The sequence below is a fragment of the Punica granatum genome, chromosome 6 (assembly GCF_007655135.1).
Source record: "Punica granatum isolate Tunisia-2019 chromosome 6, ASM765513v2, whole genome shotgun sequence".
Taxonomy (NCBI): domain Eukaryota; kingdom Viridiplantae; phylum Streptophyta; class Magnoliopsida; order Myrtales; family Lythraceae; genus Punica; species Punica granatum.
The window spans coordinates 23,646,604-23,663,808 of record NC_045132.1 but is presented as its reverse complement, the minus strand read 5'-3'; the positions used below and the strand labels follow the sequence as shown (position 1 = coordinate 23,663,808).

Here is a 17,205-nt window from a genome sequence, read left to right as displayed (position 1 = left end):
AAATATAATAAATAATATACGTCAATAGTCAAAGAAAAATTCGGATCACACAAATGAGCTCCCAAGATCTTAGATTATTAGAGGAACTAGGCGATCAGCCCGTGCAATATGCGGGGTAGAGATATATGAATCAATCAATTTTATTTTTGATATGATTTTTTGTCATATTTTTCATATGATATAAATTTAAAAATATAAAACATAATAGTTAATATATAAATGGATAATAGTGAAAATAATATGTTATGTCCATAAATAGACTTATATATGAAAATAGGGGTTAAAAGGTAGACTTGGAACAAATGAGAACCGACCCCTTAAAAAAGAGTATGACTGAATAAACTATTTTATCGAAACAGTTGTCACAATTACTTAATATGCATGATATAAATTCCAAATATGAAAAATAACGAAAAAATAAAAATTATCCAAATCTTCATAAGTTAACACGTAGATAAAAAAAATTACTTTCCTAATTTTGATAAATCAAATAGATGTAAATTTTTTGCAATTTCGATGCAAGGAACAGCAAAAAGTTTTGAACTAATATTATAGTGGAATAATATATCAATAATATCAACAAATAACTCAAACTAAATCCCGATTATATTGGAATAATATATCAATAATGTCAACAAATAACTCAAACTAAATCCCGATTATATTTTTTAATTACACAATTTATGACATTCATAACCAGCTAAAAAGTATACAACTAACAAAATCAAAAGGTCAAACCTTGTCGTCGCCCTAAAATCCTCTTAGAAACCTTGAGTGATCTTGATCTTATTTATCAAAAGCATATATCTTGAATGAAGAACTTCTAGAAATAATATTTTTTTTCTCTCCTCATATTAAAAGCGCTTATCTTTAATATTGATTTTCTAAAGAGACATTTTATGCTATTTATATATGCATGACTTTTAAACTTTCAAGTTTTGGACTTCGATGACTGAAACACTTTATGACTTTCCATGACTTGTGAATTTTTCATTGATTGGGATACCAAGAGTCATTTAACCTGAGAGGACCTTCATCCTATGTGGTATCATCCGATGCTTTGACTCGACTTTTAATATTTAAATAGATATAGATAATATCTCGAGCGCACAATCTTTATATGATTATTATTATTATAAGAAAAAAAATTTCTATATATGATGATGCCAAATATATAGTTGTGGTATTGCTGCCTTCATTTTGGGCTATTATTTAATTACATGCGGTATTTAGATGAGAATTCCCACGAGGCAATAGAACATTGTTCTTGTTAGGTCCACGGCATGCTTAGCACTCTCTAGGATAAAATATGCCGCCTTTGTTGTATTCATACGAAAAGTTAAATTGGCACTTTCAGACGGACTATCGAGAATCTTTAGTTTTGCACTAATGGTTTAATTCTTATAAGAAAACAATATAATGGCTTAAAATTTGGAATGTGGGTAGTTGAGATTCTTCTGATCTTCCACTCGGTCAGATTCCCTTCATACACATGAAATAACCGTAAGTTCAAAGTACATAAAGGAAATGAAGGGAGGGAAATTGATAAGTTAATGGATTGTGATATTTTAATTTGGATAGCTAAAGTTTATTGGTATATATTTTCTAATTGAAGCCAAAAGATTATGTTAGACCCAACTCAGACCCATACCCACTACCCGTCATTCCATTATTTGCACAACATTCTTTCCCTTTTCTTCCATCTGAAGCTGTGATGATGCTTCTAGCTGGTTTTTTTTTTCTCTTAATGACGCGGTAAGAAATAATCAATAAAATCTTACAACAACTAAAAGGTCAATAATTGTATTGAAGGCTCCTTCTGCTCCGATCTAATATGGGTTGTCTCTCATCCGTAAAATCCGCTTCATAAGACTAAGAATGCATGGATTTAATGGTTTTGGAATGAGATCGTTTAAGAATCGATATTGAAGTATATAATTTCGAATTGTCTCTTTTTCCCCCTTTTAATGAATAAATATTAACGCGTGAATTGGTATGTCATATGACAGCTCAGCATTTTATATATGTACGTTGCAGACATGCATATTATCGGTCGTCCTATCTATTATTTGGAAGTTCAATGTGTCCAATTCGATCTAGGTTTGACTCATTAAAAAATAAAATTCTCCTAACCATAAATTTTTTCCATTCATAAATTTGAAATCGACACCTTAACGAATCACGTGAACCAATTCAGGTAGGTCTCCGTGTCACGTATTAAATACCAAACAGTAGACAGGTATGTATGTATGTACGGGGCCCAACCCGTTTTTCTCCTTCCACTTGTTGGATACACTCGTCTAGTCCCTCTCCCTCAGTGGGGGCAGAGAACAAGATCTGAGAATGTCTCTCTCTCTCTCTCTCTCTTTTTTTTTCCTCCCCTCCCTCTCTTTTGTTTTTTCTCCCCTTTTTTTCTCAATAAATTGCAGTTGTTCTTGCACACACGTATTACAATTGGAAATTCGATTGAACAAATATGCGAATATAGATGGTTTCATCGGCAACCTCGCCAGAAGTATAGGCACGCCCCCGGTTCAGTCTTTTAGCAAAGCATTCGGCGAAAGCCGGACGGAAGGAGCATGAGATTCGAGTGAACGAACGGAAGTTATTACGTTGTTAGCGGGAGAGGCCCGGTTCTAGGCGCAACTCCTTTGGAATCGAATCTGATTGGTGAATAGTCTCAATCGATGAATTTAATGGGCAAAGATCCGATGGGATCTTTACGTGGTCCAAACCCGCGAAGAGCTGACTGGACCACTTTGCTTCATCACATCTTCTCCTTCACCCGACATGCATCTTCATTCTTCCTCTTCATCTCCTCTTATAGAATTATTATTATTATTATCATCAATAAGCCCCCAGAGCCCACTTGAGAAAAATTCGTATAATCCCAAGACATTGACAAGCAGTTGTTGTTATCAGTCCCCTCAACTTGTGCCCGTTTCAGAGTTCATGACCATGAAAAGGAAAAGCCCAACTTAGCTATCAAATCTCGTGATTAAGCGGTCCAACGATTTTGAAAATACTTAATTCCAAGGAATAAAAGGACATGGCATGTCCCCCCATCCACGACTGTGAAGTTGAAGCCACATATCGATCTACAACACAAAAGCCGAGCCCGTAATGCATGCCCCGTTCACTCCCACGAATTGATCCCTTCCTCGATAGCTAAAAGCGTCAAAACCTTCTGAGTGGCCGACGCGTCTTGTTCCGGGATCTCCGATGCGTGAGTGTGTGGCTCAACAGAGAGTTCATCTACAGCAAGTGGAACATACGAAACGATTCGGATCCAGACGATTTTTCTACACCGAGGTTCAAATTTATCCAGACCGACGTGATTTTCCGAATAATTTATGCTAGTTTAAAGCATAATGGTAAACCCAAAAATGAGAAGTGGAATAAAGGTAGAGTAGAAAGTGCAAAATGAAGAGAAGACCCAATTTAATTCCTCGGTGCATATTGCTTCGTGCAACTTGAGTTGACCTATCATGCTAACAAGAATCAATCTCTCTTTCATGACGAGAATTATTCCCTCGAAGCGTGAAGAAGGGCTTCCTTCAAATCCCAAATCCACGATATATCGGATTTATATTTTGGTCTCACCATTAATGACGATGCGAGGGACGCCTCAAAATAGAAGGAGCTTGTCCAGATTGAGAGGAACAGAGAGGATTGATATGGCTTTTATTGTTGTTGAATACCCTCGCAACTAATGCTCTTCCCTAGTCTTTCACAAAAAAACCTTCTACCTCACTAATTTGGACTAAACCAAACAGGTCATCGGGTTTGTAAGAAACCGTCTCGTTGCTGCCTTTCGGTTCGACTCTCTATGCGACGGTTCCCCTGAGGATCACTGGTCTACCGTGAGGTCGCCCCATCGAACATTATATCTAGCTGCAAGGTAGTGGGCCCCAACAGGTCCTCGACTCCCATAAGGATAGTACTCGGGTATAGTCTTCTTCTCTTCCAACTCTTTCAATAGAGGCGTGAAGAGAGCCCATGCCGCTTCGAGTTCATCGCTTCTGATGAAGAGCCTCCTCTCCCCTTCAATTGCATCGAGCAGGAGCCTCTCATATGCATCTGGGATCTCCTTGGAGTACCTAATAGAAAACAAAGCCAACATTTATTAACATCCCACCACAAACTACCCATTCCTGTCAGATCATCAGTGCAGAAATAACAGACAATCTTCACATAGCAGAGAATCTGCCTTGTCTGATGATGAATAGACATACCTTGCAGCATAATGCAGATTCAGATTACTGCGGTCCAATCTCATTCCGAGACCGGGCACCTTGTTGTTTATCTTCAAGTAAATAGCCTCATCGGGCTGCACTCTGATAACAAGCTCGTTTGTGGCCAGATCAAGATCCGTCCCAATAATTCGGTTATACAGATTGCCAGGCACATGCCTGAACTGTACTCTGATCTCAGCCCTGGATAGGGAAAAGGAAACAGAGAAGGAATATCAGAAATTATGCCTTTATGGAATATAATAGTTCGAGCGAGGTCCTTTTTTCTTGAAGTAGAGCGTACCTCTTGTTATGTAATGCCTTTCCGGCTTTCATCAGGAAAGGCACCCCATCCCATCTCGCGTTATCTATGAAGAGCGCGGCAGCAGCAAAAGTTGGAGTCAAACTGTCCTTCGGGACAGTCTTGTCATCTGTGTAGGCAGGATAAGTAATTCCTCCCTTCGTGTGACTCTTGTATTGACCTATAACTACATCATCCAGAGTTAAAGGCCTCATGGACCGTAGAACTTTCACCTGGTACAGAATCAAGCAATATTCATTATCAGCACCTCTACTTAGAGATCCTAAGCATACTAAGGATAGCAGCGATTATCACCTTTTCGTTTCTTATGTCTTCTGCGTCTAAGCTGACTGGAGTTTCCATAGCAAATAGGGCTAGTATTTGAAGCAGATGATTCTGCATGATATCTCTTATTATACCATAGTTATCAAAATACCTGAAATTTCATTGATAGAATATAGTTTTAACATATTTTAGGTCTTCAATGGCTTGTTATATGCAAAAGGATATAAACAGTACATACCCTCCACGTCCTTCAGTGCCAAAATCTTCGGAAAATATCAGCTGCACATTCCTTATATACTGCCTCGACCACAGCGGTTCAAAAATAAGATTAGAGAAACGTAGTACGGATAAGTTCTCGACCAGCTCTTTTCCAAGATAGTGGTCTATCCTGCAGAGAGGAATGGAATCTAATTAGCTAAGGCCGGAACTCTCATCATGAAAAGACCGAAGAGTTTCTTTTGAAGCTTCACCTGAATATTTGATCCTCATCCAAGTATTGTTTGAGAGATTTTGTCAATGCAGCTGAAGATTCTGAATCCCGACCAAAAGGTTTCTCAACAATGACTCGAGTCCACCCGTTGCCAGATGAAGCCGACGAGCTTGCACATCTCACGGCATCAATAAATATATTTGGAGGTATCGACAAATAGAAGAGGCGATTAGAAACTCTCCCACCCTACAAGAGGTCGATTTATCAAAAAACTGTTCAAATAGATGGACCAAAAGAGAAGTAGGATGACTCATCCAATCACAATATCTAAAACAGGCATTGTCCATCACAAATTACCTCATGTTGCTTCAGCTTTTTGTCGAGCTCGACAAAGTTCTCCGGAGAATCGTACTGACCCGAGTGGTAAAAGCATCTCTTGAGGAACTGATCCATCTTTTCGGCGCAGTTCTCTCTGCAAATTGAACAGCTTTTAGCTCCTCTATACACGACAGAAAACAAAAGGTCCTACGCCATGCAGAGGAATCAAGTACCTCTTATCGATCCTGCAAGTAAGAGTTTTGCTGACCATGTTCCTGAGTTCCACATCAGTCATCTTGCTTCGAGCATAACCATATATGGTGAAGTGCTGCAAACAGGAAGTAAATAAATCCCAACATAAGTAAAATGGAGACTGGAGCCAAGCAGAGTAAAATTTGGAAAATGAAGAAACTTGCAATCTTCCACACCTGAGGTAGACAGCCTTCATAAAAAAGTGCAAAAAGTGCAGGGAAGATCTTCTTTTTAGCAAGGTCCCCTGATGCCCCAACAACAGTAATACTGACACTATCTCCGTCCCCGTTGGTATCTTTATTTTCCTCCAAGGACGTGAAAGCCAACAATCCATCTTTCAATGTCTTGAATGGCACTTCCTTTTCCACTGGATTTACCGCTGCAGCTACTGCCCCTGCATTCAAGCCCATCATATAATTATTGAAAATAAAGAGGCCACAAATTAATCGGAAGATAGATGGTTTGATCACGGAAATCAGCAGAAACATGTCTTGAGATTAAGCAGTCAGAATGTAAATTCTTCACATGTTTTAGTAATATGGTTATCCTGATCAACAATTACATGTGATCTGAATGTCGGATTTGGATTGTCTTCTCGATTTTATCTACAGCAACATAGATAGTTGAAGTATCTCTCTGCTCCATAAGCCATTAACCATCAAACATAACTTACTTCGAGCCATATAAGCTCAAGAGAACCATTGGCACATATGACCATCAATCAAAGTCACCTCATTAGAGCAAAACAGTCTCAGCAATATATCAAACATAGGATCAAAGCTTGTCCAGCAAGGCAGCAACAGTATATATTTAGGAACATCAATCGAACTAAACCCCAACATACGCAAAAGCGAAAAACTAAACATTGAAAATGAAAAGCAATAGATTCATACAATAAAAGGAGAAAGGGAGAGCTGACCATCTTGCAAGCCGACCAGGGCATTTATGCTGGACTTCCGACGACACGAAGCCTTAGCCGGCAGAAACTTCTTCGGAGCTAGAGGCAGCGTGGCCGTCCCGTTCCGTCCATGGACTGACGAAGATTGCGTAGAATGGGACGGCAAAGCGGTTGCATGCGACCTGATTCGCGAGGAGGGAATCGTTTCCATCGGCAAAATGCTCTCCGATCAAATGAATGGGCAGCTCTTACAGTTTCTGCTCAATCGATTGACGAAGCTTTTGAAGAGAGAGATAGGTCAAGAAGGGGAGAGCTTCGGAGGGGCCGAGAGGCGAGTCCCTTGAAATCTCCGAAGGGCTGCTGGCTTTTGTCTTCGCGGGGAAGAAGGCAGGCGAACCAAATTTCAATTTCTATTCTCTTTTTGGTCCCAAAAAAAAAAAAGAAGAAATTAAAAGGAACTTTCTTAATTTTATATTGGTAAATTGAACTATGTCCGTTGGACTTTGACTCTTCTCTAATATCGATCGGGGTTAATCTCGACGCTGAGGATTACCGGAAATGCTTCGGATCATATCACATATTGCTCGGTGCCTGATCGTTAGATCATCACTTAGTTTCTATTTGGATTGAGTATCACATCAATGTCGATCCAATAGTTCTTGATGAGATCTGATCATACGAACGGTATGATTGTGTTCGGGTATGATTTGGACCTAATTCTCCTAATGGGGATTAACTTTAGCAATTTTTTCTTTTTTTGGATGATTAACATAGTAACTCATTAGAATCTTGTTTACCAACCCAACATGTGACTTAGATTGCTCCTCTGCTTGCTCCTCGAAGCATATAAAATATTATAATTATTTTTGGAGGACAAAAAGATTCCTCCCGGATCCAATTTTGTCGTTATAACATTGAATGGCCCAATTATCTCTTTTATTATTATGTCCACAAATAATCCACAGTTAATTACTTCCGTTTCAGTTGAATCAATGGGCAAATTGCACTCATACTGCCTGTAGTCTGACCATTTGAAAAAAAACCCCCTTATACTTCTTAAAATTTCAAAAGACAGCCCTTTTGATCCCAACGTGTTGAAGAAGGACGGGACCCCTCCTATTTGCCTGCAGTCACTGCCTTTAACGAGAACAGTGCTCATGGTTAGACAAATGTTACGAAGTATCCGCACCACTCAGTCAGCATGACGTCTAGTAAGTCATAAATTAGAATAAGCAAAAGAAGGGGAAGAAAATCGATATAAAAGCTGTGACTACAACTTCCATAGCATGCTAGACCGACAACCGATCCTTAGAGATCCCAGCAGATATCTCTCCCCAAAAGAAAGCATGTGGGTTGTAATCAAAATTTCGATGAGGTACATGGGTTGCCTTTCGAATTGGTGAAAAATAAAGGGGTATTTTTGAAGATTTTCCAATTAATAAAAATTGAAAATTGCATATAAATAATAATGGATAAATGAACGAGAGCCCACACTAAAATTGGGCCTCTAATGGGCTATGTCCACAGTTAATACTACTTCCGAGGCCCATGAATCCTTGAAGACATGTCCCGACTCCCTACGTACCTTTGAGGCTTTGATCCGTGAGATCGAAGCTGAAACAAAACCTTTCAATCTTTTTTCATTTTTCATTTTTTTTTGGGTAAAGAAACCTTTCAATAGTTTTTTTATTATTTTTTCAAGAGCAAATGACGCTTTGTAGCTTGCCAATACACAAAAAAAAAAAAAAAAAACGTCGCTTTATAGTTTATAGGACGTATTAGTTAGGTTACGAACCATGTAATATATGGAAGTGCAAATCTATCACGTTTCGTCCCATGTCGGTTTTTTACTTCTTAGGCCTAATTTACATGCTATGCAATGAAATTAGTAATAGCATACTTCCTTGGTCACTCTCTCTTAACCTTTCTAATGTCGGAACAACCCTACTTCTCGTGCCAATCTTTGAAAGCTTAGTACTGATTTCATGTATCGATAATCGTATTCTCAGAGCCAACCCTTCATACAAGACAGCTCCTCCGAATCACGTTAATATTCAACACATGATTTCACGCCCGAATGCTATTTCTAAGAGGTCCAAACAAGGACTAGCATACTATCTCTTTTGAGCGTAGGCCAACCTTGAATTCTCAGAAACTAGCAATAGTTTTGTGTTGTGGGATTCATTCAACATTCAGTCATACGTATGAATGAGATTCTCAATGCTTTTCGTAAGATGCAATTGTGCTGTCCGGAATATACTGTAAATGTAAAGTGGAATATGTAATTGGGAGCATCCGTTTTCTTTCTTTGCTTTATTGATTATATATAGACCGTTAGGTGCAAAGCATGCATGCATGCATGCAATAATTATATTCTGTGGACCTCAACTTTGTACGGAATCGCTAAACCAGCTTTTTAGTGCCAAGGCAATATCTTACTATCTGGAACTCTTCTCTGCTAAGGAAGGAATATATTATTGTTGCCAACCATACATATATATGTTATATATATGCACGCTTTCTCAACAGGAGAAATTGAGATATATTAATTAGCAAAACTTCTGCCCCTTATTTTAACCCAAAAAAAGAAAATTATCGGCACTTCTTCATTGCTTGAAAGAAAAACACACCGAAATCGGGGGAATTTCCCGCGTTTAGTTATTAGAAAACTTAATATAAAATATTTGTGAGCAATCATTTCCTTTTACTTGAAAAGTTATGTTGTTATTAATTTTTTCTGGACATTTTTTTGTAATTATGATTTTTTTTCCGGTTATAAAGAGGCTCATGAAAACTAGTGTAATGAAATATAAATGACTAAATAAACGCGAAAGTCATAAAATTATGCAAAAAAGTTAAATTAAAGTCCTAAATCTTTGAATTTTGGCTCAACTAGTTCTAGACATTTAGTTTGTTAGACATTTTCAGTTCGAAACCGTTAATAAAAAAAGTACAAAAATAACAAAATTTGTTTTTTATTAAAAAGGAAATATACTTCTATGTATCCTAATGTTCTCTCATTTTCTTAGTTTTATCCCAACTTGCAATTTTTTCTGAGGTACCTAACATTATTAGTTTGATGTTACCATCTATCCTCCAGGAGGATAGATTTGAAATCAAAATAGTGATGTTAGGTTACCTCAGAAAAAAATCGATGTTATGATAAAACTAGGAAAAAGTGTAAAGAATGGGATATATAAAAGTATTTTTCCTATTAAAAAAAAGGGAGTAGGGAGGTAGTCTCGCCGGGGGCCTTCCCTGCCATCCACCTTCCCCCAGCGAGGTCACCGGAGGCTTTGGGGTTGGGGGGGGGGGGGGGGGGGGGGGGGGAGTTAAGGTGGCCGGCAAGGGAGACCCCACCGGCGGGACGTCCTCCCCCTTTTTTTAATTTTTGTCTCTTTTTCTAGATTTTTTTTAAACATTTAATAAATAAAAATATTTTTGACCAATCAAGTGTTACGTTGACCGATTTAACGGTGATAACGGTTTTGAACCAAAAATGTTTAACGGTCTAAACGTTTCGAACTAGTTGAGTCAAACTCATACATTTATGACTTAAATTTAACTTTTTGCATTGTTTTACTTCCGCTTTTTATTCAGCCAAACAAAAATTTTAATAATTAATAGAAGAACATGAATATTTCTATCACGAGAATCGAATCTGCAACCTACTAGTTATAATTGATTATCTTCAAAAGGGCAGATGTCCCCCCAAAATGCCTACCATAATTCCAACCAAGATATTTGATGCAATTAAAATAATTATCTCAACCAAGATATTATGTCTGGCATGTCCAAAAGGAAAATAAAAATAATAATAAAAAGACGTAAAGTCCTAGAAATATAGATCTATGATCTACACAATTAGTTGATTTCATCTAATTTTCTTAATTTCAATCGTAATTCATATTTTTCACATATATATAAGGGCATCTTATAGAACTCCAGCATGTTAAGTTTAGTACTGTATATCGAGCACGTTACTAGACTTCGCATACATTTTCTGTTGTTGGTCCAATTAACTGTCCGTTTCTCATTATTTCCAAATTATTTGAGTTATCTCATGCCATATGATACTAGCAGTGGATCTTAATTTATTGTACTTAGGAAGATCGTTAATGAACAAAAGGATATGCTTCGTTACAACATATACATGCGCCATACAAGGCATCATGTACATCTGATCATCTCTCCTCTAGCCTTACTTACTACTACGGACAATAAACATCTACAAGAAGCATCTCGGCTCCTTTTCACCCCGTCCTCTTGAGTCTACTTAGATGGGTCCGGTATGTTGTTCCGACTTCTGAGTTACATAATATATCTATATATCGAGAAAGTGCATTTGCGCGATACCCTTAGCCACAGACTGCAATGTTCCGATTGGCATTTTGGGTCGGAAGGTTCATTAGTGATCTGGCCTCGAGCCACCTCTGCCTATTAACCCTTGCGATGAACTCCTCAATTCTCCTATTCAATTCCTCATTAGGCAATTCATCATCTTCCTCTTTCTCCTCTCCCTTATTCTCCACACATGATTCGATTTCACTGGTGAACTCTTTTTCTTCAACATCCTTACTCACGGTTTCTTCCATCCCTTTCTTTTCGTCAACTAGACAAACCATCAACTCCTCCTCTTTCCTGACCTCCTTTTGGTTCGAACTTATAATCGGATGCTTCACAACACCACTTCGGCTCCTCCTTACATACTCATCATAAATCTCATGACCAGGGGATGGTCCCTTCGAGCCTCTGAGCTTGGACTCCCCGACAAGGGTGATGACTATGACGTTCGCCACCACGAACAAGCACTTCGGGCAGAGGAGGTACGAATTCACACTCGGGAGGGAGATGAGGAGAAATTGCTTCGCCAAGGGGAACCAGAAAGAATAGGAACAAAAAAAAGTACAGGCAATGGCAATAAGGAGCTGGAGGATGAGATTGTAAACGAACTGAAAGTTACTCCTCCTCTTGGACATCTTCATGGCTCTAAGCTTCTTTGCAGTGGTTGGGTCCATCAGTTAAAATTGGACTAGAGTGTAAAATGGAGAAAACTTGGGGGAGTAATGTGGAAGGAACTTCTTGCTAGAAGGGCATGAGAGAGCCCCTCTAGTTCTTGAAGATGCTATTGATGTGAGGACAGCACTCATCTGACAGATCATGGAGAAGTGAGAGACATGGTCTTATATAGTGCGGGGAAGAGAGGATATTTTGCTGATCAGATACTATTAATCATAATTTAATATGTTATTTTATTTAATTTCACTTTTCTTAATAACAATAACAATAACAATAATGAAAGAACTGCTTTATGAAAAGGCATGGCAGGTTGAAAATGTGATATTTTGGACTTGCTTTTTTTTTTGTTTTGTTTTGTATGAGTTCCCCACTATAATTCATCAGCTTTTTCTGCTTTGAGGATCAATGGTTTTGAGCTTCTCATTTGATTAAGTGAAGAAACTATTATAATTAGTCAATCCGTTGAATATTTTAACGAAAATTGAAAGATTGTATTTGGATTTAAGCTGATTGATTCATGAGAATTAATACAGAAAAAAAAAAGCTTCCCATTTTCATTTTTCAAAGAGAGTAAAATACGAACATAAGAAAACATGTCGTATTGTAGACGTCCGACAAATTTCAATCCAATAGGAATAGTACCACACGTTTTTCTTTGTTTCAACTGGATCAATATCATTCGATAGCGTCATCAGTAGATGTTACTTTGAGAATTCAAATGTGATTGAGTAGCTTCTCTCTTCCCTTCTCGATTTACTTTTGAATGGATGTATTGATGAAAAAGCCCTATACAAACTCAAAAAGCATTTGCCTTTGCGTTTGTTTGATGCAGTTCTGGAGAGATGAGTCGGAAAATAAAGCATGTCCCCAAAGTAGGAAAGTTCCCAGATGGCATTTCCATCCACTTTCTTGGTGTTCTCCTTCTTCTCTTTCCCCATTAATCGTGTATATATAAATATGTGTTACATTTGATAAATCGGTATATACGTCAAAAAATAAAATAATAGAAATTCAAAAAATAAAGTGAAAATGAACGAATTTGTGATAAAAAAACTATTAAAGTAAATGCAAGGACCTCATTTGTTAGCAAAAATTCAAATTGATGGGTTGTGATATTCAATTTCTTATAAACATATATAGAATTCTAATCAATATATTTCAATATGGCATGATGAACTCTCACCACTATTAATAAGTTTTTTTTTCCCTCTACCATCGGAGCCCCAGTTTAGCGGCTTAAAAAATTTCACCCCATGTATTCGGACAATAATTGGCTCACAAATTAATTAGAAGAAAAGGAGGTTAGGTGAAAACTTTTGGGGGGTTTCACTTTTTTTATATGGGGAAGTGGGGGGAGATTATTAGGTAAAGTGAATATACGAGTGAGGTAATCAAACACGCGAGGTGGGTTTTGATTTCGTCTTTGTGGGCCACATCGTTGATCTCATTTTCTCATGCGCCCCTAGTTTCCCAAGTTTATTATACTTCCTCTCCCTCTCTTTCTCTTATTATAATTTTCTTTGAATAAAGATATAAAAAAAATTAAGTATTGAGGCTAGTAAAGCGGCACAAGTCACCGACACAAAATTACGAATTGAGAGATCAATCTATATCTATAAATTATCTAATTTAGACTTCTCTCGCGAGAGCTCACGAGAGTCTTGCGTTCGTGCATGGAGGAGCTACCGCGTAAGCGTTATCATGCGAAGAGAAGCGGTCACATAAGCATTGATATGCTCCATTAAATATATTCTCTCGCATATTAAATCGTCTTTGACTTTATTCTTCCTCGAGTTCCTCTCATACTAATTTCTTTTTCGATTTCGGAAAGTTCATGAAATGTATATAAAATGAGTTGACAATATTTTGGTAAAATTGATGCATGCATAATGCACGGGCTGCTACACTAGTTTATCCTGTTTCAAGAGGCAATCTCTCAAATTGAAGGAGAGAAAATCCTACCTCATATTGATGTGGCGAGGGAAAATCAATATGATTTCTTTAATTGAGAATAATTATAATAATTATTTTAGTGATTAGTATCAATTCCTCTATTTCATCTTTCATGCAATTTATTTAGTACTTCTTCACAAAAATTGACGAGATAGGATCACCTAAGAACTTCATTGGAGAAATTAAAGGTGGTCATTGGGGAAACTCCTACCTTTTTTCTGTTATTAATTAGTTTAGTTTGTTTTATTTAATTCAAACTTTTTGAAAAAAATTTCCATTTATAAAAATGTCACTTTAGTTTTTTCAGCAAAAAATGTGACATTTAAAACAAAATAGCAAAAATGCAAAAGATTAAGGATAAAAATGACAAAAAAGAAAAGTTTAAGTTAAAATATCAGAGCAACCAATGATTGATGATTGGTTTTATTTAAGTGTTTTATTTCCTCTCTGAATAAATATAAAATTAATTGAGAAAGGGGGTTAATATAGTGGTAAAAGCCACCATCTCAGAATTAAGAGCTTTCTCATTCAATCAAATTACTAGTGGAATTTTTTGTGTCAATTTATTTCATGTTTTCCATTCTTATGTTAGGCTTACAAGTCTGTCTTATAATTAAAAAAAATTAATTAGAATATTACTATAGATTTGATACGCAATGTGAAAGGCCATAAGAAAAATATGGAACCTAATATACATGAGGGACCATTCGATCCAATTAGAAGACTATCCAACCAAGTGAAAGGACATTCTCAATGTCCTCGTAGACGCCAGCAAGTTGTATGTCTTTTGATATAAATATTGTAATGGTACAATTTTTTTCCTACAATATAGTCTAAAACTAAATAAAAACCGACAGCTTACACATTATCTATGTTCTAAAAGATTAGAAAAAATGTGGTGACACTATTTAAAAAGATAAACAAGTCAAAATAGAGAGAAATCAAAAGGGCCTTCTCAATTATTAAGGGGCTCTTTACCTTGAACATTCTCAGGAAAAAAAAAAAAGGTTCAATGAATAGTGCCTCTGTGCGAATTTCACAAGTTGAAAGGTTTGAGGTTTCTCATCAGATTCCCCGCACGAAAGATTCTTCAGAGTTACCCCAAAAACAAATTAAGCTCTTGATGGTGGATGAAGCTTCGGAGAAGGACCCTTCAAAATTTAAAGTGTGGCTATGGACAAAAGTTAATCCTCTCACGAATTAGCTGCTAAAGCTATAATTTTGCATTAAGATAACAATTAGGCCATGTGGCCTTAATATAAAGTCGGTCTTTATAGATAGTATGGCTGGTTTTGTAGCGGATTTTAAGAGAAAATTAAATAATCTATTCCTCGCAATAACGTTTTGAGAAAGAATCGATTATATTTTCAGATGAAGATTGTACGGTATCTTGGTGCTCGAATATGTAAGGAGACACGACGAAAATCAAATTTCCAACATGTAGAGTTAATTCATGATGTATGAAAATTTCAAAGAGAATTGCTATTTCTTCCGATTCAAACGAGCCGAATCTCGCACGTGGGGCAGAGTTGTAATTATGTTAAAATGCAAGGGCAAATGGGCAGGCAGAGAGATTCGGAGGTTTTCCTCCGACACTTTTCGGAGGAAAGATAATTTTTCAATTTCAAATTTATCCTCGTGTGATTTGGTGATCCAAAAAGTTTTATATCTGACTTCCCTTTACACTTAACGTATTTGTGTAAAGACATTTGTTAGGAGTGTACTATTTTGAGGCTGAACTTGGGCACATGGGCTTCTTTTTGTTATACTAGACCATTAACGATGCTATGCTAACGGGACTAATGACGTTATGTTGACGGAGCCAATACTTATGTTGAACGTCCAGTTCATTTGACATGTTTGTGGTTGGTTAGGAAAGTTCGAATATGCCTGAGATGATAAAGTTACCATTACTACTAATCACCTTTTTATTTATCAAAAGAATCTCGTGGCCTTCACAAAATAAAATATAAAATAAGCTATGGGCCACTATATTCATAAACGTAGAAGAAGATCCGACGGGCAAGTGATATTCATGCATCCTTATCATAGTTAAGTAAAAAGATAAGTTAAAAGACAAGATTGATTGCAGTTCAATTTCCTCACATCACGCAACAAGAATTGATGTTTTCGTCGTTGAACATCTCACAACAGGCACACGTGTGATTGATCGAATTCTGAGGAAAATAACTTGCGACAACTTGCTCCTCCTCCTCCGGAGAGGTCTCGGCCTCATTTGCGGCCGGCGCGGGCGGTTCTTCCGGCATCACAATCTGAGCTTGTTTGTGTACATGTTTCCTCGCATGCTTTAGTAGCTGTGAATCCTCAATCATCCCCATGATCGCAACGGTTCCATGCTCCGGGCCCGGCCCTACTCTGAGAACACCTAATACAAATTTGTACGAATAAAATAGATTCATTAAAAAATAATTTTAGCTTAAATAAATTATTAAATATTAAAGAAGAAATTTATGTACCTCTCATTTTGTACATGTTTCTCTCGACACTCTCGGCACATCCGAGGCAATGCATTGGTATCCTAAGCACAATGGTTCTAATAACGATCTGCACAAATAAGGATTGATCGTGGAATCATCGAATCGGTTGAGTTACGAATGATGGGCCCAATATGATCTTGCAATAATTCGAGAAATCATCATATGATAAATGTCAACTTAATAAAGACCGGTTCACCAGTTGAGCCAGCTAACTCAACCGAGAACCGGCTGATTTCGATGCAAAACCAATCCGTCTCCACATTTTTTACCTCCTCTTTCTTTGGCGGATCCTTCTCAGGCTGAATGGGCTGCGGTATGGGGCTGATTAGCTTCACGGTTCTGAATTTTTTCCTCAGCCTATTCAAAACCTTAGTCGGGTCGACGCTCTCCCCCTTCACTACGATTATATCATTTGCAGCATCAATCGCGACACCTTCTACCCCTATCAGTCAAAATGCATTAAGAAAATAGAGTTCACTACAGTGTCATGTTTGCATATACATTTTATTCTGAAATTCATGGGTTTGTCCACTTAAAATTTGATAAGGAGAAAGATAATCCAAAAATTAGAGGGGGTTTGGGAGACATTACCATCGAATCCTTTGAGGCATCGAGAGGCGTCTCTGGCGCATCCCTTGCAGTGGATGTAAGCCTTGAAGACAACGTGCTGACTCGAGTCCTCCATTTTCGCATTTACTCGACGAAGTGATAGAATTTCTTGGATTAATATACGGAGTGTGGAAACCTCGGCCCGGTATGATTCTCTTCCTTATTAGAACGATTTGCCACCTATTGCATGATATCCCATTTCACTTGTGTTATGTATCCATCGATTCTTCCAAATTTGTACTTCCATGTTTACGTGGTGTTTTCCCGACCGGAACATATCTTTCCAACATTCATTAATTCATACCGATTGCCGTTTCCTTCTGGGTGTGTGCGTGTGTTTTTTTTTTTTTTTTTTACTGGAGGATTCATTAAAGCAATTTAAATAGTTTTGCTAATATAATCAACTACAG

General features: G+C 37.4%; 3 protein-coding genes across 3 annotated transcripts; all 3 read right to left on the bottom strand.

Annotated features, from left to right (window-relative positions):
• Positions 1–3,424: 3,424 nt before the first annotated feature.
• On the bottom strand, positions 3,425–7,137 carry LOC116212506 (glucose-6-phosphate 1-dehydrogenase 2, chloroplastic). The gene is made up of 10 exons (XM_031547154.1): positions 6,738–7,137; positions 5,995–6,212; positions 5,800–5,894; positions 5,606–5,720; positions 5,289–5,494; positions 5,057–5,206; positions 4,849–4,969; positions 4,537–4,766; positions 4,236–4,436; positions 3,425–4,100 (listed from the first exon to the last, which is right to left on the bottom strand). The coding sequence occupies exons 1-10, from the start codon at positions 6,925–6,927 to the stop codon at positions 3,851–3,853; spliced, it is 1,776 nt and encodes a 591-aa protein (XP_031403014.1). The 5' UTR covers positions 6,928–7,137; the 3' UTR covers positions 3,425–3,850.
• A 3,656-nt stretch (positions 7,138–10,793) lies between these two features.
• LOC116209984 lies at positions 10,794–11,884 on the bottom strand. The gene has a single exon (XM_031543758.1). It carries the CDS (start codon positions 11,732–11,734, stop codon positions 11,075–11,077), a length of 660 nt encoding a protein of 219 aa, XP_031399618.1. The 5' UTR covers positions 11,735–11,884; the 3' UTR covers positions 10,794–11,074.
• A 3,906-nt stretch (positions 11,885–15,790) lies between these two features.
• LOC116212277 (heavy metal-associated isoprenylated plant protein 8-like) lies at positions 15,791–16,871 on the bottom strand. Its single transcript, XM_031546839.1, has 3 exons — positions 16,778–16,871; positions 16,383–16,628; positions 15,791–16,074 (listed from the first exon to the last, which is right to left on the bottom strand). Exons 1-3 carry the CDS (start codon positions 16,869–16,871, stop codon positions 15,791–15,793), a joined length of 624 nt encoding a protein of 207 aa, XP_031402699.1.
• Between the last annotated feature and the right edge of the window lie 334 nt (positions 16,872–17,205).